Source organism: Micropterus salmoides, unplaced genomic scaffold (assembly GCF_014851395.1).
Source record: "Micropterus salmoides isolate LMB-PRFRI ecotype aquatic unplaced genomic scaffold, ASM1485139v1 Ms_hic_scaffold_21, whole genome shotgun sequence".
Taxonomy (NCBI): domain Eukaryota; kingdom Metazoa; phylum Chordata; class Actinopteri; order Centrarchiformes; family Centrarchidae; genus Micropterus; species Micropterus salmoides.
In genome coordinates, this window is record NW_024041262.1 from 24,979,182 (window position 1) to 25,002,103 (window position 22,922).

The following is a 22,922-nucleotide window of genomic DNA, read 5'->3' on the forward strand; positions in this document are numbered from 1 at the left end:
TTTAAACCCACAAGATGGCAGCAGAGCCTCACTTTTATGTCCAGTAAACCTTCAGAAACCCCTGAAGAAACAGTACTTCAGTGACAAATTCAAGGTACATAAATTTATAAATCTCTGAGGGTTTCTAAATAATCACTTTGTATTACTGGTTTGATCTCCAGATCTTGGGATTGTTCGCTCAAATTCATTCTTGCAGACCTCCAGTCCAGCAGTTAAAACGTCTCACATTTTTGCAGTGAAGTACATGTTGGGTGTTAACAGAGCCCCCACACACCCACCAGCAGGTCAGAGGTGGAACAAGCATAAAACTTTCAGCAAGAGACTCTGCATGACATCATGGTGTTAAGTTACTATTTAAAGTACACTAATGTAAATACAATTTGCAACCCTTATAAATGAATAAAGATTAGATTAGATATTAGCTTCTGTTTCGTCCAAACACACACAGCAAAACTAACCAACAATGAATGTATCTACTAAAAAGTACTGTGTGTATCCAAAACCTAATATATGAGGTTCCTCTGTGCCATAGAGCTCCACTGTTGTCTAAAAACTATAAACACACATCACACTGTTGCACTGGGTGACATGTTCCTCCATCACCATGAACACACACTCACGGTAGTTTATTTTGACTCAATCGCCATCATGCTGCCACAAACACTCATAAACTCACCCACCTGTTATGATCCGAATGCATTTATTTGGCTCAAACTCAAAATGGATATTAGTTAAGACTGTTATCATTCTTCTTTTCAGTAGGTTCTGTTTAAAGTTCAAGTTTGCATTCGCAAGCTCTACTTCTACTATCTCCTTGGTTAAAAATACCTCTGATTGGGCATCCCTCCACTAGATCACCAGGTGTGTATTAATCTACCGCTGAAAATAGTCCCAACAAATGCGCTACTTCCTCCTGTTTGAGTAACGTTTGCTAAAAGCTACAGCATCAAGCTGTTTCAGGACGGGGACATTTTGAAAAATATGAAACTATACATTTGTGAGCATTTGTGAGATTTGGCCTTATGGCTGAGTGCCACAGACAGGGCAGGGAAGTCAGAAAGTTGTTGGTTTTGATCTTCTCTTGTGATATTTGAGAATAAGTGAATATTTCCAACCTTTTTCCTTCATCTGCTCTCTGTTACTTTTCTCCATGAACCCTAAAATTTGAAATGATTGAGTGTAAACCCGCCACCACTACTCTCCTTCCATCCACCAAACCTGAATCCAGGTAAAATTATTTTCAAATATCTTTTAATAAACAGATGAACCATGGTCTTAGAATCAAGTACACACTAAAAAGGGTCAAAACAGCTCGTCATATTTCATCAAGTCTTTAGAAAGAACAATGCAGGCACTTAACCCAGCTTACGTTTAACAGGGAACAACAGCAGTGGGGGTGCAGGGTGGTTGTGTGCATGCAGTATGCACACGTGTTTATAAAAGTCAGTAAACAACATATAAATGTAGTTCTTTTTCCTCAAAAACATCTCATCACTGTAAATAATATAATCAAAAGCACATCAGAACAGAAAAAAACACCCACAACCAGTTTCCAACGAAGAGTGTGCAGCCTGGGAGCCAACAGGAAGAACACTTCCAACCCTGCCTGCAGCTCCGAAAACAACATTTACAGATCAAAAAATACACAATACGAGTTTGGTTTCTTGTCTCCCACGTCTTTAAACTAAAACTACTAAAACAAACACATCAACATCTGATGGAGTTACAAAGGAGCGGTAAAATGAATGTACAGGAGTGAGGTGAGTAAAGGTGGTGAGCAGAATGAATATCAGCTCCTCAACACTTCAGTCCACAGCAGCAGGTCCTTTTATTAATGCTGCTTTAAGTCGTATTATCTTAAACATTAAAAAGCCTCAGCTCAGATTCTCTGGTGGTTTGCACAGCGAAAAGTGCACAATGTCAAGTTATTTATCAAAGTCATGTACCGTGGCACTGCTTTGGTAATTTAAATGTTGAAAGATTGACAATCTAAATTTGCATCTCTTCTCTTTGTTTGAGATCAATTTTGTACACGGTAAATTTAAATAATTCACTGCTGGAGATATAGACTGAGTAAATCACAGTCACACCAACTAGGTTTTCAGTCCTGATATCAAAACAAAGAATAAACCCAAAATGATGCCGCAGTTGGGTGAAACAGCACTTAAACTTTGCAAATGTTCACTTTTAATGTTCAGCTTATGAACTAAATGCATCTTAGTGCACGGGCAGACCAGAAAGTGGCTTGCAGAAAGGGCGGCGCTGGAAGCTCGGTAAAGTACCACTTAAGCCCGTTAAACTAGCTGGCTTGGAACCAGGAAGCTACCTACCAGTTAGCAAGCTAGTTAGCACAATCACAGACTATGGAATATGTTTCCAGAGTGCATTCAAAAGAGAGATGTACCATCGTCTCAAAACTCACAAAAGTTTAACTCTATGCAGAAGCTCCATGCAGAATAACTTCACCTCTATAAGTGAAGCCACTGATGAATCACAGCGATTACACTGAAATTAACCTGCATGTTATAAATGCTTGTGTGAGCAGGCCCTTGGGCTTAAAAATACTTTTTTAAATCCATTAATTACCTTCATTATGTCTTGAAGAAGTTTATTCCTTCTTATTTTTGAAATTCTGACATTTGAGACATTAGGGACGACAACAGCAGTACATTTCTTGGTAAATAAGATGAAAACACTGTGCAGACATCCCCAGAAATGCAACCTCAGTGAATCTGGACTTTGGAGCTCTAAAATCGCTAAAACACGTTTGACAGGATGAGCCTTTCTACTGGAGATGAGAGAGACAATTCTGGGTTAAAGAGTTTATAACATCGAGCGGGATTGTCTTAAAACTGAGAAGCTGGATTAGTCAGTGTCTCAGCAGAGTCAGACACAGACAGTTTAAACAGCTGGCAACATCTGAGCTGCTGCTGTAGAAAAACAAACTTTGGTTTGTCTGTTTCTTACAAGAATCATGAAAGCCGCCCATCGCAGCGCAATGAGCAGGTTTCACCCTACCGAAACAAAACTTCACTGTACAATAACAATTAGTTAGTTTTTTTGCACGACAAGATGTTTTTTGTTTGCCAGGAGCCATACTTTGTTAATAACAACCAGGAAGACGTAAGTGAAGGAAAAAAACAGCAGAGGACGAAGGTCCTATTCTACACATATAGAAAATGGTCCCAGGAAGTTTTGTTGAAGGATTATTTGGCCAGTCGGGTAGTTTTTAAGAACTCAGCCTCAGCACACGGAGCTCATGTAGAAGTGTGTGCAGTATATGTGTGTGTGTCCTTTAGAGATTGTCAATCATCGTCACCATCATGGTCGTCATCGTCAAATTAGGGTCACATTAAGGTCAGAATTCTCAGTGGGGCGAGTGTTCAGCTTCTCCCCGCCACCAACAAAGCCCAGCTGGTTGATTTCGCCGTGTTGTTTCCACGGTGACTCATTCACATCCGTTACTTTGAAGACCGCACCGTCTCCTGCAGTGACAGGCGGGAGCGCGCCGAGGGGAGGGGCAGCATCACCGACTGGACGCCGCTTAGCCTCCACGGTAGCAGGCCCAGGAAGTTGTCCTGGTGGTGCGTGTCCAGCGTGAGGCTGAGGGCCCGTTGTGGCGGTGCTGGAGGAGGATTGTGGGTGGTGTAGTTCCTCATAGGGGTACCAGCAGGTGGAAGCAGAAGAGAGGTCACTGTGCTCCTGCAGAGAGAGGAGGGAGAGGAAGTGAGAGGGGGAAGACAAAGATGGGTATGAATGATGGAGGGACAGATGGATGAATGGGTGCATGGACAAGACACAGCAATGACTCAGTGGATGGGTGATGAAATGCATTGTGGGTGAAAGGTTAAGAAACATCTGGCAGATTCAGATTGTGCAGTTAAGGGCATCTAATTAATCTGCAGGTCAAAATATGAGACTTTAAGGTCACCTTGTTCACCAGTACACTCGCTAAAGGTAAATTTTGATATCTGGGGAAATTATTTCAGGTAATAAGTAATAGATAAGAAGCTTTTAGGTCTGAAGAAGTAATAATAGTAATAGTTTTCATTAGCATCCAACTCTTATTTAACGGCAATCATTAAAAAAAAAAAAAAAAACACCGATGACTTTCATGATTACAAAGTCGTGTTATCAGGTGATCAAGGAAACATTTACCTGCACATTTTGACATGTTATGTGTCTGGCATCCATTGTTGATATAAAAAGAAAACAGCATGCATATCAGGTTTTATGGGTTGAAATTAAGTTCAGCAAACATTTTGTTTTAGTAAGGTGAGTAAAAACAGCAGCTTTCATAACTTTGCTGGTCGACAAAACCATATTAGACATTTGATGGATTAGTGATTACACAATCAATTCCGGTATTTGTATTACTTCAGTGCTCCCAATATGTGAATACTGTGATAACATCTCTCACATCTGTTTAACTGTCTGGCAGCTTTTTTTGTTCTGTTTGTGTTCTACTAGTGTTAAATTTTTCCCTGTAATGTTTTGCATGTGCTCTCAATTTATGTTGTCAATGTGAAATGGATATTTTAAGAACTCAGTAATATAAGGTTATGTTAAAAACCCCACACCATAGCCTTTAAATTAATCCAACACTGAGCCAGAATCTTTAAGGGAACAGATTTAAACGCTTTCTCATATTTCTACAGAGCGGAATCTGGAGCTTCAGCTCAACTCTGTCTAATAAAACTCTGACTGGATGTTTCTTAAAGAAGGGCACTTGGAAGTCGTTGCTGACTTCTCTCCTTGAGCTTTAACTTTTTATCAAAACCAGATATTTTGTAAAATCGTCACTGTTTTGGTCTGTGTTTCGTTCCTGTTTTATTTTGAAGTCGTCTTTCTCTGCTGTCCAGTCTAATTTGGTCCGATTAGCCTTAATGGGTTTCACCTTTTTGTTCCCTCGCTGTTTGTGTGAGTCTGCATTTATAGTTCTCAGTTCTTTGAAGTCTTTTTCAGACCGTTGTTGTTCTGTTCCTTGTGCGTCTGACTAAACCCCTGCCTGTTGGTGATGATCTATTAGTTTTAAATGTATTCTTCACCTGCCTGACACTATGGATCATTTGTGGGGGTTTTTTGTCTGTGCACTTGGATATTCATGTTGCCTCATTGGATTTTCTTTGCTTGTTGGACTACCTCACTTTGAATTCCGGACATTGCGGCCGTAAGGCCCCATCCGCACTACTCGAGTTTTAAAATGAATATGATCTCCGTCCACATCAGCGTTTTAGCTGCGTTTCAGAGTTGATCTCAGTCTATATTAAATATAATCATCTAGTGGCCGTTCACGTACACTGGGTGTGCGCGTGCCGGTGTAAACATGAAACAGATGGTCTACAGAAGATTTGGCGAAAGACTAAAGCACTGCAGATGAAGAACCGCACCAGATTATATTTTGCGTGGACCAATAACGAGCTGGGACTGTTACTGAATGGCGGTGATAAATGTGGCTGTGGCGGCGGAAAACAGACTGGGAGTCGTTGCAAAGTAATTACGGCGACATGCGCAGTACAAGTGTAGGTGTGTTATTTGCACGGTAATAAAAATACCAAATAAAAAAACTCTCAGTTGTGTTTCTGCTTTGCATGACTTATAAGACCCAATCAGAGAGCCGAGCGTGAGCGTCTGCGTCATCGTTTCTAAAGTCGGCAGCGTTTTCAAACCTCTCCGTTTTAGGTCTTTGTTTTCACCGTTTTAGTCTGGACAATAAAACAATAACAATGATTATTGCAATATAAGTTTTTTTCAATAACAATATAACAAATGTTCAATAAATATTCAATAAATGTCTGACTTTATTCACTTGAATCATACGAATTAGGACTTATTTTTTTATTAAGAAGTTTATTTTGTGGAGGAATAATTACTGAAAAAAGTTTTTACTTGATTTTACTTGTGCATATTTGTTGAAAAAGATTTTATCGTAATAGTTTTGAATGTTCTACCTCAGATTTGTGAAGTGATCCACTGTTTGGCATCAAGTGTTGACCATTAAGAAAAGACCACAATTAACCATCAGGTTTCTTCAACTTTTACTCAGGAGTAGAAATCAGCCTTTAAACTTGAAAGAAATAACGATTTCATACTTATCGTGATAATTATTGATATCGAATGACTGTTTATCATGATAACATTTTTGGCCATATCGTCCAGCCATATCTGGACGGGACTTCTTTTCACATCAAGGACCCCTAAACTGACACAAATTAGACCACGGACCCCCAATGGGTAAGAATTTATTCCAGGGTTCCCTTTCTGACTTTTGCTTTTAGATGTTTTATAACAGAAAGTGTATGAAACCCATGACCAAAACAGTCATACAGTCTGTTACTGTGTTATTTGTGGATTGAATTATAGTGAAAATAAAGATTCCTCTTTTTGCTGGGGACCCCTGGAACCCCCTCAAAGACCCATGGGGTCCCACTGACCCCACTTTGAGAACCACTGCTGTTAATCTGCCTGAGCACACGGCCAAGCCTGACAAACAACCCCGTCGATCCAACCAGACGCGACGATCTAACATACAGAAAATGAACTCTGGACACTCAAACCAACTGCTCCCACTTTATAAACACATTGTAAAGTAAAGATTATAAATATAAAATGAACTACTGAACTGGAAAACTAAAAAGGAGGGATTTGTTGTTACTCTTTTTTATAAAACAACCTCGCCCGTTATTTCAGTTATGATAACATTTTACCTGCCGTGTTAATAGTTGAGATATGGCGTCACAGAATATCCATCCAAATGAAATGCTGTGAATTGTGACCGTAACACAAGGGTTCATGCAGTTACAAGCAACACGTACGAACAAGTGATGCTGCAGTTGCCAAGGAGCAGGGCGGGATCGATCAGCAGTTGCTAAGGAAGCGGAGAGGCAGTGGGGCTTGGTGATTGGACGATGAGCAGCGGTGGGAGGAGCAGGAAGTAGGCAGCAGGGCTCATTTGGGGAAAGTTAGTACGTCACTGTCACACTTCACTCTCTGAAAAGCACACACACACACACACACACACACAAACACACACACACAGAGGAAAAACAGGAAGACAACATGACAGAGGGTTAGCGGGAAAAAAAAGAAGTAGCTCATGATAAATTTGGTTTTCCGAAGTTCAGCTGCAGGTCAGGAACGCTGTAAATGTTATTAAGACATGAATAATGACACACAAAGTGAAGAAAACAGCTGAGACGAGGAAGAAAAGAGTGAAGACAGACATGAAACGTTCAAAAGATGATTGGTCATGTTATGGGAATGAAAGGGAAAGTACAGCTTGACCTGTCTGAAACGATGGAACGATGGATGACCTCTAATTTGGCTGCTTGCACAACACACATAATAAATGAAAAAACAAAATGACGAGAAGCCGGGGTGTCTTAAAGCAACAAGATTAATAAGAAGACGTGATGCCTGGGTGGGACGAGTTATGATGGAGGATGAGGACGCTGCCAAGAAACAGCATCCAGGCATGAAATGATCATCAGTGTTGCACAAACACATCTGCCAACAAGCTCTGGTCAAACACCTGGCCCCATTGGGTCAAAGGTCAATTACCAGGTCTATCTCATGCAGCACTCAGTTTGATAGTTCCTGAACCAATTAAGGCCTCACTTTACACCTACATCAAACATACATGTGTATGCAGTTTAAAGAGATTTCAGTTTGTACTCTGGATTCAAGACGCTTATTAATTTAGGTGCAAAGGAAAATATGGCGTCTTAAATCGTCAGGTTTTGCCTCTATGGAGGAGCAGACTTTTATGAATCTTCCTGCTGTTACCACAGACTCAGCTACGAGGTGGCGAGGCTATCCAAATTGTAAAGCTAGCAGTCACTTTAAGATGGATGAACACTACAGGGTTCACGCTGGCTTTTGTGCTGCTAGATAAAAATACCTCAGTTGGACACAGAAGCAGAGAGCTCCTGTAGTGTGCGAGGTAAATGCTCGGTAAGGGGAGGCTGGTGGATGGGGCGAATCGGGACTTTGGGGAAAACGGCATGGGGTCACATACGTGCTGCATTCACCACTGCAGAACGGTGTATACCTCTGTATACAAGGGCTGGACAGCCTTCTGGCCTGACGGATCTGAAAACAACAGTTTACAACACAGCTCAGTTACAGTAATGTGAAGAGCTCCTTTCCAAAATACAACACATCCATCCACAGAGGCCTTACTGAAGAGAGTCCAGTGTTAACCTCTTACCATTTTACATGAACTTGTGCCGTTTTGCAGGAAATGTAATACAGCCCAGATGTTTTGTCAGTAAAGCAGACAGAATATTCACATTATACATGTCTGCAAAATGTTGCCTGAACACGAGTGGCTGATTAGTTTCAGATAACTGTACGGCTCTGGTGTAATGATCTTTTCTACAGATTCTCCTGTTTGTCTCTGTTAGAACAGTAAAGAAAAATTAATTTCAAGGCTGACAAAAATGGTGACAGTATAGTATAGTAATTGCTGTAAAATGCCAAAAGACTAGTTTTTACTAGTTTTTACTACTTTAGTTGTTTTCTTCTGGTGGATTTGTTGTGTGGTTTTGGAAGGAAACTGTTCAAAGAGAGAGAAGAGACTGAGTGTGCAAGGTGTGTTGAGGCAGACAGAGCAAAAGAAAACTTTGCAGGCGTGAAACACATTTCAACCATTGACATCATAATCATCATCAGGTTGTGAAAGTCCTAAAATAAAAAGGGGGAAACACGATAAAACATTGGCTGAATCTGTGCAATATGTGAGGTACAATGTACATTATATCTAAATAACAAATATTCTACTATTACTATAACACTTACAATCACAGAACGACTGATTTACAATTAATATATTCCGGGATGTGGGATACAAATGAGATGAGACAGAAGTTTAGCATTTATGATTGTTTTTCCCTGAATAAATTAAGATAATCTAATTAAAATGTTCCACGTTTTAAACCTCAGCAAGAGGTTTGTCTGCTGTCGTTACTTTTTCTGCCACATATGGAGCCACTTCACACAACAGAGCTCAATGTAAAGGAAATTTCAACAAAATAAATTGTTTATCTTATTGATGGAAAAGATAAATTATCTTTTTATTTTTATCTTTGTGGCTGCCAGGGATATGCACGTGTGTGTGTGCACGTGTGTTGCTATGTGCTCTTTCATAAGTTCTGCTGTAAAATTGAAAAGAATAAAAATAAAGTTACAGAAATTTTTTTAGTCTTGGCTTATGATCAAATCTCCAAGTCTGATAAGTGAAGCCAGTGCTGAAGAGCCTCAAACCTGCATCCTCTCTAGCAGCCAGCAGGGGGCGACTCCAGCGGCTGCAGAAAGAAGTGTGATTGTATAGAAGTCTGAGAAAATGTTTCTATTTCTCAGCTGATTTATTCCCTCAGTAAACACTTTCCTGATGAGTTTATGGTCTCAGTCGCTAGTTTCAAGTCTTCTTCAACACAGCATGATGTTCATTTAGTAAATTATGGCCCCATTTAGAGGAACAGAGACCAGGAAGCAGGGGAGGCTTCAGGGCATCCACTTCTTTTATACAGTCTATGGTTATAATCTGTTAATTCAAATTGATAACTAAAATGTGACTAAATATTACCAAAGTCCTTGGTAAACTACGGCCGTTTAGACGTTGATTTCCAACGACAAACATGAATACAACATGAGCCTGACAGCATACATACAGTGTTAGCCGAGCGTCCGGGGCCACGCTGAGCCACGATCGCCCCTGAGATGGCCTTAATCCAGCTGTGCATGTCCTCTGGACTGTCAGCCTGAGAGAGAGAGAGAGAGAGAGAGAGAGAGAGAGAGAGAGAGAGAGAGAGAGAGAGAGAGTGCGAGAGAGAGAGAGAGAGAGTGTGAGAGTGTGAGAGAGAGAGAGTGTGAGAGTGTGAGAGAGAGAGAGTGTGAGAGTGTGAGAGAGAGAGAGTGTGAGAGAGAGAGAGAGAGTGTGAGTGAGTGAGTGAGTGAGTGAGAGAGAGAGAGAGGTTAATGTATACTTTTGCTTTTTGTTTGTGCTACATCTGAACCACCATGCCGAAGAAGTAATCTGGCTCATAATGTGGGGACCTGGTAAGTTAAAACACACATGTGAAGTGCTTATAAGAAAGGAGCAAAAAATTATGTTTAGACTCGTCCTTCCTGTGTGTTACCTGTATGTAGAAGGTTCTGGAGCTGGTGACCATCTCGAACAGGTTGTCCCTCATCATCAGCTCACTGCAGAAAAAACAACAGGGACCAAGCAGCAGCAACATTTAAAGACCTGCGACGCGATGGCCCGAGTCGGCCCAAAAAGCTCGGACAGCAACACATGCTAACACCTGCTAACAGGAAAGCTCACTGACCTCTGTTTGCACTCCTGAACTTTGTGAATCTCCTTCAATGGGATGACTCTCAAAGCCTCCCTTTCCTGCAAGGGGGAAGAGAGGAAAGAATTAGACAAAAAACAACAACAACAGCTAAAACGTGCATATCCACAGGTGTGGTTCTTTAAAACCCGCGTGACTTCTCTAACTGCTTGGTTGCCATGTTTCTACTACGTTTCCTGATTTGATTGAGATTCTCGCTCTTGTCTGAATCAACAGGAAACATTCTGTAAAATATTTTGCACCTGCGTCAGTCAGAAAAAGGTATGCAGATGAATCAGAGGTAGGGTTACCGACCGTCCCGTAGTAGCCGGGAAGCCTCTTATATTAGGCCTGACTGATTTGTCCCATACGTGACCTCTCTCGTCCTGTTTTTTGACCACTACGCTGATCTAACCACTGACTGATACAACAGCAGCAGTGCTGATCACGACACCGGTCATCATCCAATCACAGCCCCCCTGCCTCACGCGCCTCAGTAGGCCTGTTAAGTTAAGTAACGTTAAATGCAGTTACTGTGGAAATTGACAAAATAGCGGCAAGTGAAGTGACACGGTCAAACATGGACTTCAGCACCGACAGTCTTGTTAAACTACACAAATATGCACTTGGTGAGAAGCTGAGATGATCACAATGAAGGTTTTAGGACCAGAGACTGTGCGGGGTATCCTGAATGATCTATCCCCGACTGAAGGCGAGCCTGTGTTGCCACCGACGCCTCAAAGGGAAACAGAAATATGTTTCCAGTGTGTGTGAGATGTTATTCTGTACCTGATGGGAGTGCGATGCAAGTTACTTCACTTTTATGAAGATAGTGATGAAACTGCAAATGGTATCCATCAAGTTCTGATGAACTGCCATGTTCTGTCTCACCTATGCCAAGCAGGCTGTGCGACCCTGTAATGAAGAAAGGTCTACATGTGGAATGAAGACCCGCCTACTTCCTGGTTTCTGTGGAGCTCTGTCAGGTTGACTTCAGTCCCACCCATTGGTCCGCTCTGTTCCAGCTCAACCAATGGCTCGTCACCACCTCAGCATTACCTCCTGCTCTTAAGGAGAGCCCACCTTTTGCTCTGGGCAGCTTGTCACAAGCAGTTGACTTGTGTGCCTCGTGCGTGTTGATTGTGTTCAGTGTAGTGAAGTAAGTACTTTGTTGGTTAGCTTCTGCAGTCTGTTTGTGTTTGTTAGCGGTCTGCTCCTCTGGTTACCAATAAAAGTTACCTTTTAAGACCAACACATCACAAGCTATGTTCTTTTTAGTTTGTCGTATACAATGCAAGAGCCACAAGTGTTTTGACAGAAAGTAAAGACAACAGGTAGTGGTTCAATTAAAGAACTGTGATAAAGGTACCGGCTGTAAATAAACTATTATTAAACCTACCAAATATTTAATTAAGAGATTAGATCAGTTTTTGTCCCTTATTTCACAGTGACAAAGTTGGCAACACTAATCAGAGGTAAAGCATTCATCTAATCTTCAGGGGACAAAAGCAGAGAGTAAATGCATACTGGATTACAGCTCCTGAACTTTATCAAACCTCTTCCAGGTCTTGCCATAGTCCAACACTCCTGAACAATTGCCTATACAAACAAGATACAGAGATATATACCTCTATATAAACTGTACAAAGAAAATACTCCAACCTATTTTCTCACAGAACATATGATCACAATGTCCAACCCAAACCAGCACAAGTGAAATAGAGGCTCACAATGTACTTGTTATTAGTGTTCCCAGCATACCTAGCTGTGGTTACTGACTAAAAATAGCTGAAAATTACAGGCTATTTAAATGATGTGTGGTGTACTGCATTTGCCTTTCCTGTCTCACTTCAGATGTGGTATGTGATCTTTACAGCAACGCTCTGTCTTCTGTAGCTGTTAAGAAGGTTTTATCTTAAATTCAGCTTGTGCCTCGACACTTTGTAAGTGATATCAGGGTATTTTTGACTAGATTCAGGCTATAAACAGTATGTTTTCTTAACATTAAAGTGATCAGCACCAATCATGACCTCACAGTTTTAATTGTCTGTCAAGCGGTGGGACAAAGAAATGGCAGGGATCCCACCAGCTAGCTAGCTTTCCTCACAGTTCAGGATATTTTGAAATAGCGTACATCTTCAGTGACACAAACTAATAGAATAGTGCAGTGGTCGGCAATAGGCGGCCCGCGGGTCACAATTGGCCCTCCGGCAATAATATCTGGCCCGCGGTCAGATTGCTTTGATAGCAGAAAAATAAAAAATGAATAAAATCATAGCGGCTGATGCTGAAATAGATCTCAGTCATGACAGCTACAGTTCCTCACATAATCACTTCCTCTTAAGTGATTGTGCCTCCAAAATAAAAGCGCAAGAAAGTTTATTGAGAGCTTTTACTCTGAAAAGTTCTGAAGGACATTCGAAAGAATACTTCATTCTTGACAAACCTCTGAAAAAGCAGACAGTAAACGTGTGATTGGATTCCCCTGAATTTCCTCAGGGAAATGAAAATAAGTTTCCACAGCTTTATGGATGTGGATCAAACACCGGGACGCACACGCAGTGCAGCACATGCTTTACTGTGAGCATGTGAAAAAGTGTCCTTATAGGCTAATCAATTTGTTTAACAAGAGAGGGGGAAAAAGTTGTGCATATATGGGCATCCAGTAAAATTCCCTTTCATTTTACAGTAGGGCTGTGCGATATGATGATATCTGTCGTTTGACAACAGAAAAACGTCTATTGTTTACAATTTATATTTATGTATTGTGTCGCAAATTCCACATTTAAACATAATGTTTTGGTGAGTGAACGCAGTGAAGTTAGTTTTATGTACGTTCTTCCACACGTGCCGATGTTGAAGGGAAGAAATTTGCATTAAATAGAATGGACGAGCCACATAACACCAGTGATGTGCAATACCACTTAATTCCTATACAATCCAATACCAAGTAATACCCAGGCTGGTACTGCCGATTTTTACATATTTTATTATAATTCAATTCAAAATAAGAGCTGCATAATGACAAGACATCAAACTACTGTCATATTTTTTAATTATAATAAAAATATCCTGCTCAGAACTGCCTCTTCATAACATCATCATATAATTTGGACTTAGTCTCAGATGTTTAGGGAAGTTTGCAGTGTTGCGAAAGTATTTCACCGTCTTTGCACACACATCACACACACAGCGTCATAATTACCTTCACGGCTAAAAAAAAACAAAACAGCCAGACGTGACTGCTTTCACAGTCAGCCAGAGTCATTCTTCAGTCGTGGGAATTATAAACTTGAAAGAAGCTCCGTCACAGAGCCGTAGTGCAAGCATCAGTTTGACAGGCGGAAGGAGGAGTAGTTCCTATCAACCGAGTATAATTAGACAGTACTTATGATAAAGTTTAGATATCGATCCTTTTATACGAGTATCGATCCTAGAGCAGGAATCCACAAACAGGCTAACGTTAGTTACATTACTTGCTGTGTATGGTATTTGTCATGGTGTTGGATTTCTCCAGAATAGCTTACCCCACCTTTATAATGCAGAGAAATATCCTGAGTTACATTTAGAAATGTCATTTTTCATTGAATTTCCAAAAATCGGGATATGATTTTTTTCGTCAGATCGTACAGCCCTAGCTGACAGTAGTGCTGTAGGTCGTAAGTAGACACAAGACTCTCCCGGTTGAATCATCAGTATCAAAAGATGGACAAATGTATTAATAGAAAATATCTTTGATAAAAATAAAAAAAAAGGAAATGAAAAAAGGAAATTCAGTAAGCAGAAGCCAAAGATTTCACGTTAAAAAAAAACATCCAGTAATTTAAATCAGTTCACTTTCAGATTCTGGGTCAGTTTTGGATGAATTATATATATTTTAAATACCATGATGAAGCGATCCTGAAACAATTCAATCTGATCAGAAGATAAACCTATAATACTCTCAAATGATCCAAAGCGCTTCTGTGATTCCAAGTTTCGAATGGTAACTCGCGGTGGGTAGAAATACCTCTGAAACCAGCAGCAGCTCACGCTTCACAGCTCTGTTCTCTGTTTCTCTTTGTCTCCTCGTAAAGTTACACATTTACTTTTGTCTCCGACACTGACTTGTATTATTTAAGATTTTGATTCAATAGTTGCCACTCTACATGCATGACTGTTTAATACCTACGATGGGAAATATAAAAGGCATGAACACAGTATGCACACACACACACACACACACACACACACACACAGGGTGTGTCCATTTATGTGCACAGACAGGCTGTGGTTAGGACTCGCTAATCTGTCCACACGTGGATCATTTGAGGAGGTATTCAGGACACATGCCGCTGCAAGTAGACACACACCACTAACTGAGGGCAAAACAAGCTTTGCTGCGCACACACACACACACACACACACACACACACACACACACACACTTTGGGTGTTCTGCTGCTTTCAAACTTTTGTACAGTGTTGCTGTATTAAGCCAACAGTCAGTGTGCTAACATGTACTTAAGTAACCCGGTTGCAGCCAGCTTCCTGCTGTAACATGATTTCTTTAATGGACCAGTTCACTTAAATATCTTTGAAAACACATTTCCTCACCAGGTCAGACTTGTAGTAGCTCAGAGCGTTTTCATCCAGCATGAAGTATCTCCTCTTCCAGTTCTTCATCTGAGGAAGATATTATTGCCAGTTTAGCCACTGTAACTTAAGTTTTGTTATGTTTGAAACTCACAAAAACTCACAAAAACACACGACACATAATGACTTTAGGACTGTTGTCAGTTAATATATCTTTGGGTCTCTTTCACTGTTGGTCAGAAGAAACATCACACTGGACTCTGATGACTTGTTTGACATTTAACAATATTTGTTTGACATTTTTAAGACTAAATAAGGGATCAAGTAAACAAGAAAATATTTAATATCCTGGCAGTGTGCACTAGAGCACCCCATAAATTTAGAGTATTGGACAAAACAAACAACATCTCAATGATTTAGGATTTTTTTTTAAAGTTTGTCTTGAGGGTGGCAATAGAGGAAATCATGACAGTTGGGTAGTGTTGGGTATCGTTTCAAATTTTACGATACCAGTACCCTTAAAGTGATACAAATACCAATAGAGTACTTCATTTGATACCTTGCATAAAATACCACCTGTTGAAGCCTCAGTAGTTTACTGGTAGCCTATTATTATTTTTATTGTTGTTATGGACAAGCAAGGTGATCTAATTTATTTTATATTTTTGTTTCAAAACACTGTAACAAAAAAGTATTGGGAAATTGTATCAGATCCTCCTCATCCTGATTAGGTCGTCCTCACAGACGACAGCTTGGGAGTTTTTTTATCTTTGATTAAGAGAGGAGAAGTGAAATAGTTTAGTGACCAAATAAGTTGTAGGAAACAAATTTAAAGGTAATTTTTTGATACGCGTGTTGAAAATAAAGCGAATTGAAAGATCTCCTTTTTCCTTTAGTGGTGAGTCGTAAACCTCCAAAAACGACTGTCAGAAGTATAAAAAGAGAAAGCAGTCAGATTAAAAAAAGTCACTAAACTAAAGACTCTCAAACAGAGTAAAGAGAATCTGCAGGTCCAGCCGATCAAAACAAACAGGCACATAAGGGGAAAAAAAGGGCTGCTCTTCTCTTTCTTTCGGTGTGTTGGTTGCGTGTTTGGTTGCAAGCAAAACTACACAAATAGTAATTTTTTGCTGCAATCTGGTTACAAAAAGTTTCGAATGAAGTTCTGGTTTGACCGGGCTGTTTCGGTCAATATCATAAAGGTACCGAGCAGCGATACCCGTCCCTACAAGACCTTCTTCGTTCTTTCTTATTTCTTCATACAAGTTGACATTTCAGCCTACTGATGTGGCTAGAGAAAGATTAAGTCATCGCCATTAACATTAGGAATCATCCGCTGCATTTGCACCAACTGTAGACGGGCAACTGCTGCATCATTCAGACAAGTAAATACTGAAGTACAGGAGTCCAGGAGAGAGGAAATGAAGGTGTTGTTTGACTATGTTTTGAGGGAGCATCAGTTTAACTTTGGCAGTATTTCTGATTTATAAATAATACGACTGAACAAGACTCCTAATGAGCTGATTGAATTTGAGGCATTGATCAAACGCAACTCCTACATTATTGGCTTAAAGGTTAAAGTTGGATGCTAATGGGTGAGGGCTAATAATGTTTAAAATATAATCAGGACCAATAACCACAACTGTGCGTGTACCCTTACCAAGGCTCCCTGTTTGACGCAGTATCCAACCTTGATCATGGCCTGGTCCTGCATTCCCCTGGACAGGAAGTATGGCAGTTGATTCTGACCCCGCTTCAAACCCCCACGCTCTGCCCCGTTCTGCCCCTCGCCCTGCTCCTAAAACACACAAATATAATGTTATACGGAACATTTTCTCGTAATATTGACAAAACAGAACATTTAATTTGGAAGACCTTATAACAAATAGCCCCTTATTTACACATCCAGCATATACAAAGCAACGTTAGCATCCATGTGGAGTCGTGTTTCTGTCCAATATTTACTCTCCTTTAAGCTTTTGTGTGGTTTCTACAAACTACTGAGACAAATATCTGGCTTTTAAGCTGCTAAATGCTCCACTATATTCACCAGCTAGTTGCTAACTTACTAACTCTGTTTTGTGCTGGGCAGGTAGAGCACAGTGAGTTTAACAAGAGCCTTTTCACTGAACACAGCTAAGTAGCAGGCTTTAAAACCAAAATGAGCTGAAGGATGCGAAAACACTCCACACAGAGCTGAGGAGAGCTGCAGAGTAATTATGTGCGAGTTTGTCACTACACAAGTAGTCATGTGATTCATCGTTATATGAAAATGCTGATTATAGGCACTTTAAAGTCATCACACATCTTATCAGTTGTACACAATGTCAACATGTAACATATCATCCAATAAATAACACGGTATTTTAAAGGGTGAGCGGAGAAAGTTGCATATAACAAGAAGCAGAAATGTGGAGGTATATTCCTCACATGTCTTTCTTTCTTCTGAACAGGAAGCCTTACGACTGCTGTCTAAAATTACTGAATTTTGCCCTCAAACATCAACTTATTCTCAAGAATAACTCACAGTTGTCTTCCAGCCTCAGTTTACTTCTTCAGATTAATTTGTCAAAGGTTCAAAATCATTGCAGCAGAAGCAAATATCTTTCTTACTACTCGTCAACTCTCTTTCTACCTCCACACCAACAGATTTGTTTCAATTTCGCATGTGTAGTCTTCAATCGACACCGACTCAAGTGACATCACTTGAGGACATTTATCAGACACAAAAGGCTTAATACTACTATATTATTACTTTATAGTACTACTACCTGTGTAGTGCATAGGAAGGTAATAGTAGTTTTCAAAACCTCTAAAACAGACTTTGACGTTTAAAATTGATGCATTTCTCCGTTGACGCTGCATAACATTCGTAGCTGAGTGTAGGTGTGTTTATTTTTCCAGTCATAAAATTTAAACCAGCCGTCACTCGTCTGTGTTGACGCGTGTTGGGTCACGTGTTTGAGGCTGCATACCATCACAGACAGGACCAGACCTGTTGGAACTGCTGCTGCCAACAACAGTGCGTGTGTGTTACCTGTGTGGCGGTGATGATAGGGACTCCTCCTATAATCTCAGTCTTGTAGGAGACCTGTTTCATGGCTCCAAGTCCTTCCTGGGGAAACTCTGTGTGGGCGGTGTGGCCCTCGCCTGGCTTTGGCACCTAAAAACACAGCACGAGATTAACAAAACTCCTGTCTGTCAATCACATGGCTTGTGTGTGTGTGTGTGTGTGCGTGTGTGTGTGTGTATATATATATATATATATATATATATATATATATATATATATATATATATATATATATATATATATTATTTATATATTTAAACTAGCTTATCATTTTTTCTTTATCTCTTCAAGGATCTTTTAACTTAGCTTTTGTCTCCAAACTGCACCCAAAATAAGAAAAATATAAATATCACCGCTCTTATTCTTTAAAACACACAAATGACACCAACTACACTGTTGCTCTTTTAATTAACCTTTATTTAACCAGGGGAAAAAAAACCATTGAGATAAAATCTCTTTTTCAAGGGCGCCCTGGCCAAGAAAGAGAAGCAGGAAAGCAAATCTATCAGTACAAATATGAAATAATAGTACAAAATTCAATTAAAACATTTACCCTTTTAGCTGCAAAAGCAACAGACGCAATCCACTATCTAACCTAAGTCTCACATTTACCTAGAAAAATAACAGCAAAGGACCGTGATAAACAGAATCCAGATCTTCTTTATGAAAGCGGGGGTAACGTGTTTGTGGTCGAACATAAAGGAAATCGTCTACTGACTACACATAGACACGGGCGGCTGCGTCCTAAGCTCTAAAAGAATCAAAGTAAGTTGGTTTAAATATGCAGGGTTAGGGGTAACGTTGTGTACAAATGAAGCATATTTTGTTGTGATACTTTAACTGCTTTGTTTTGCCTTTCTTTCTGGAAGGTTACTGAAGGTTACTTAGTGGTTTTGTACCCATCAGATCAAGTTCAAAATGGCCAAGGACATCGCAGCTTTCATGGTCCCTTCAGGATTTCGGCGGCCTGCCTGAAAACGTCCGTGCCTGTCACCTGTGAAAGCAACGAAACTACTCTGGCGCAGTGGATCAGGCTCGCTGTCAGCCAGCCAGCCCTTTCTGCAATGACCTTCTGTGGCTTCCCCTTTTTGTGGAGGGGGCCAATGAGCATCTTCTGGACAGCTGTCAAGTGACTAGTCTTCCCCTTGATTGTGGTTGTGTGAACTGAACCAAACAGAGATCTTCTCTGGTCAACATTTCTGTATTACACATTCTTTATTCTCATATTTTGAGATGTGGATTTTGGATTTCCATGAGCTGGAAGCCGTAAACATCAAGATTAAAGGCCTAAAATATTTCACTCTAACTATAATGAATCTAAAATATCTGAAAGTTCCACATTTTGAACCTGTATATAGCAATTGTAAATCACTTTGGATAAAATGCGTGAGCTAAATGACTAATTAATAAAAGCTGCTGCAAAATCAGCCATTTTAGGCCGCAATAATCACAGAAAAGGTCGGCGAAAACCTGGAGGGACTGACACTGACAGCTGAGTTTCTCTACAAAAAGCTTGCCTTTGGTGTGGGAGACCCGGGTTCGATTCCCACTCTGAGCAAGACACTTAACCCCTCGTTGCTCCAGAGGCGTGCGACCTAATGTAAAATGTAAAAGGAACCGAGATTCCCGCCACTCCCCAAGCGACAACAGACCTCTGCCGCTGCAGGTGGACATGAGACCCTGCTGTTCCTTGTTCTTTTTCCCTTCACACTCTGTTAAGCCTGAACTGAACTTTATCTCTCTGGCCTGATGGGTAATTTTCCATCTGCTGCAGCCTGAGGCAGAGCAGGCTACAACAATGGGAGAAACAGGGTCACCTATTGATCCATTAGTGTGTGTGTGAGGCTCACAGTAATCTTGGTAGCGTTGTTGAGAACACTGATCCATTCCACCAAATCCTGCTGGTCGTTGGCCTGCAGATAAAACTTCCTCATTCCCGCATTTATAACTGCAGAGAGGGAAAGACACAGAGCGAAATTTAAATGTGTTGTGTGTTAACTTCTTCTTACTTGAAACACTAGGCCAGAAAACACAAAAGCTCTGAGCTTCATGCAAATCCTGATCTAAAAATATCAGTTTGTTTCTGGTTTCTCAGAGGCAGAGGATGTGTGTGTGTGTGCATGTGTATGTCAACATCCCATCCAGACGCAAATACCCGCGCACGCACACACACATACACAGAGGTCAGGTCAGGGTTATTGCACAGTTTCCTCCTATTGAGTGACAAAAAGCTACTGTTGGCCACCAGCGGAACAACAACAAGCAGCAAGGGACAAAAGAGAGGAAACAAACCAAACGGGAGAGGAACACGGGGAGGGAAAGAGGAGAAAAGGGACAAGGAAGGGCTGAAGGGGAGAAACAAGGAAGGAAATAAACAAGGAAGGAGTGGGAATGAATGAGAAAGGATAGAGGAGAGAGGGTTGGACAAAGGAAGTAAAAGAAAGTTGGAAAAGAAAAGCAGTCCACTGCATGGCCAAAGGGGACACCTGAGCATTGCAACCATATGTGGCCACGGACATTAATCTGCTGCTTTGACAGCCTCTCCTCTTCTGATTTCACTCTTTCCACCAGATGTTGGAAGCTGGCTGCAGGGACCTGCTCCCATTAAGAGCATCAGTGAGGTCCAACATTGATGTTGGTGATCAGGTCTGGCTCTCACTCAAAAGATGTTGGATGGGGTTGTAATCAGAACTCTGTGCAGGCCAGTCAAGTTCTTCTGCACCAGACTGGGAAAACCTGGCTGTTTTTGCACAGATTTGCATTGTCGTAGTGAAACAGGAAAGAGACAAACACAAACTGTAGCCACGAAGGTGGAAGCTCACTATTGTTTCAAATATCATTGTATATTGTAGCCACACGATTTCCCTTCAGTGGAAATAAGGAACCTATTCAGGAAAAAACAGACCGACGTACAGAAAAGTATGTGACCAGAGGTAGAGTGCAGGTACAGAGGGAGGGAGAGATAAAGACAGCGAGGCAGATAGGGAGAAGAAAAGGAAGATGAACTTACCAAAGCAGAACTCTGCCTTTGGTCTGAGTTTGGTGGCATCGCTGACCTGAACGAGAGAGAGAGCAGAGGGGACGTTACTTCACATTGTCTTATGCATACTTTCACGAAATACTGTTAAAATTTGCACTACACTTAAATGAAAACCTGACTACTGCCACTTATCACCAAAACCATTTAGAGACAGCAGAGAAGAAGAAGAAGAAGCCAGAAACCAGGAGACAACATGCTGATGCTTAGCATTTGTAATAATTACCATGATCACCGTCTCAGTTTAGCATCTTTAGCATTAAACCCAAGTACAACTGAACAACTGTTTGGGAATCAATTAGCTTAGCAGGTGTTTGGTGAGAAATCAAAGTAATGGACACACTGAAATGTTGTGTGAGAGAGAGACAGAGAGAGGACAAACCTTGGAGATGTAGGTGAGTTTGAGAGATCCCACGTTCTCTGCACCTTTAGGCAGATTCTGAACAAGGAAACAAAAGTACAACCATCAGCGTCATTATTGTTGTTATTTGTAGTAACAGTAGTTGGAGTACAAGTAGAAATAACAGCAGTAGTAAAGGTAGTTTTATTGGAAAACAAGGACCGGGTTTGTTACTCATTCCTTTAAAAAACGCTGCCGGGGCTTGGTGAGATGATGGAAATCAATATCACAACATTAATAATTAGTATTTTTTTTAAATGTCTATATACGTATAACACAATACTGTATGCAAAATAATTTACTACAAGTTCAAGGCAATGAAAGAATTAATGTTCCGCTGTTCAGACAAAGATCTTCATGCATAAAACATGAACTTCAGTAACATTTTCTGTTAGTTTCCACTTGGATTTTGCTCAGAATCATTCATTTGGAAAAACACAAGACAAGACCTAAGAGCTGAACGCAGCGTCGTAGTTTTGGTTAAAAAGCAAACGTTTCCTGACAGTTTAAACACAAAATCTAGAGCCTAAAACTGATCAGCTGATAAGCTGATCACTATGAATTTTCTAGTTATTTCTGGCCATTTGATTATATTTACCGGTTACATTTGATTTGGATAGTCTGCCTAATCTATAGTTTGTACAGTGTTTGTAACATTTAAACAGCTTATTAGTTCAAATTCAACTGATTCTCAAAAAAAACTGTTTTCTGATATTACACCCCTGTGGTTAAGCTTTGATTAGGGTAAATGTTAGTGGATTTATTATAATTTCAGATCATAGTATAGGCTGCAATTTAGCTTACTACGACTATAACATTAATTCCAGTTGTGAAAAACAGCAGTTTTGTTTTTAAAACGGTTTTATGACAGTGGTTCCCAACATGAGGACCCTACGAGGAGTTATATATCTGAAAGATCATGAGAAGATCAAGAGGAGATGGAAGCAGTTTCTTTCCTCAGGCTTGCCTCTAATGCATTTGTGCATTATTAAAACTATTTTACCACATCACGCCTCAAGAAAATATAAACATAAATAAATGGTTTAAATGATTAAAATAGATATTTAATCTGCGCTGAGTGGTCACAAGTCCACATAGCTTCATTTTAAGGGGTCACAAGCTAAAAAAGCTCGAGAAACGCAGGTCTTCAGGATGTTTCAGAAGACAAATCTGAAATGTTTTTAAGATATCAATACCAGCAGCAACTTTTAGTTAACAATCAAAACTCTGTGCACTGGCAGCTGAAGCCAAAAACCTGACCTGGTGTCTGTCTGAAGCTGTTGTGGTTGAGGAATTTCCTGAGCTGTGGGGAATGTTGCTACTGCTACTACTAACCTTTTCAGTTTCTGTTCTGGTTCCTGTTTCTCTGCTCGGTTTGGCACAGATGATCTGTCAAACCTGTCAGATGTATCTGATAAGAGCGGTAAACCTTTTCACTCACTCTCCTTTTACAGCTTCAACCAACCGCACTCAAATCTGTGTTGGGGCGCAGTTCTGCTTTCC

The 22,922-nt window shown here is 40.5% G+C and overlaps 1 protein-coding gene across 5 annotated transcripts in view; it reads right to left on the minus strand.

The window, feature by feature from the left end:
- Window positions 1–1,234: 1,234 nt before the first annotated feature.
- The window catches only part of plekha1b (pleckstrin homology domain containing, family A (phosphoinositide binding specific) member 1b), a 28,711-nt gene continuing 7,023 nt past the window's right edge, over window positions 1,235–22,922 (minus strand). For 2 of the 5 annotated variants that reach the window (XM_038735926.1, XM_038735927.1), the window contains exons 3-12: window positions 21,402–21,458; window positions 20,993–21,038; window positions 19,833–19,930; window positions 17,947–18,072; window positions 16,570–16,707; window positions 14,931–14,999; window positions 10,332–10,396; window positions 10,140–10,203; window positions 9,672–9,761; window positions 1,235–3,702 (exon numbers count right to left, since the gene is read on the minus strand). In XM_038735926.1, the coding sequence (XP_038591854.1) occupies window positions 3,337–3,702; window positions 9,672–9,761; window positions 10,140–10,203; window positions 10,332–10,396; window positions 14,931–14,999; window positions 16,570–16,707; window positions 17,947–18,072; window positions 19,833–19,930; window positions 20,993–21,038; window positions 21,402–21,458 (1,119 nt within the window). In that variant the 3' untranslated portion in view covers window positions 1,235–3,336. Of the gene's footprint in view, window positions 3,703–6,815; window positions 6,991–8,017; window positions 8,092–9,671; window positions 9,762–10,139; window positions 10,204–10,331; window positions 10,397–14,930; window positions 15,000–16,569; window positions 16,708–17,946; window positions 18,073–19,832; window positions 19,931–20,992; window positions 21,039–21,401; window positions 21,459–22,922 lie in introns of all 5 variants that reach the window. The other 3 variants (XM_038735929.1, XM_038735928.1, XR_005447065.1) reach the window with 3 other exon arrangements.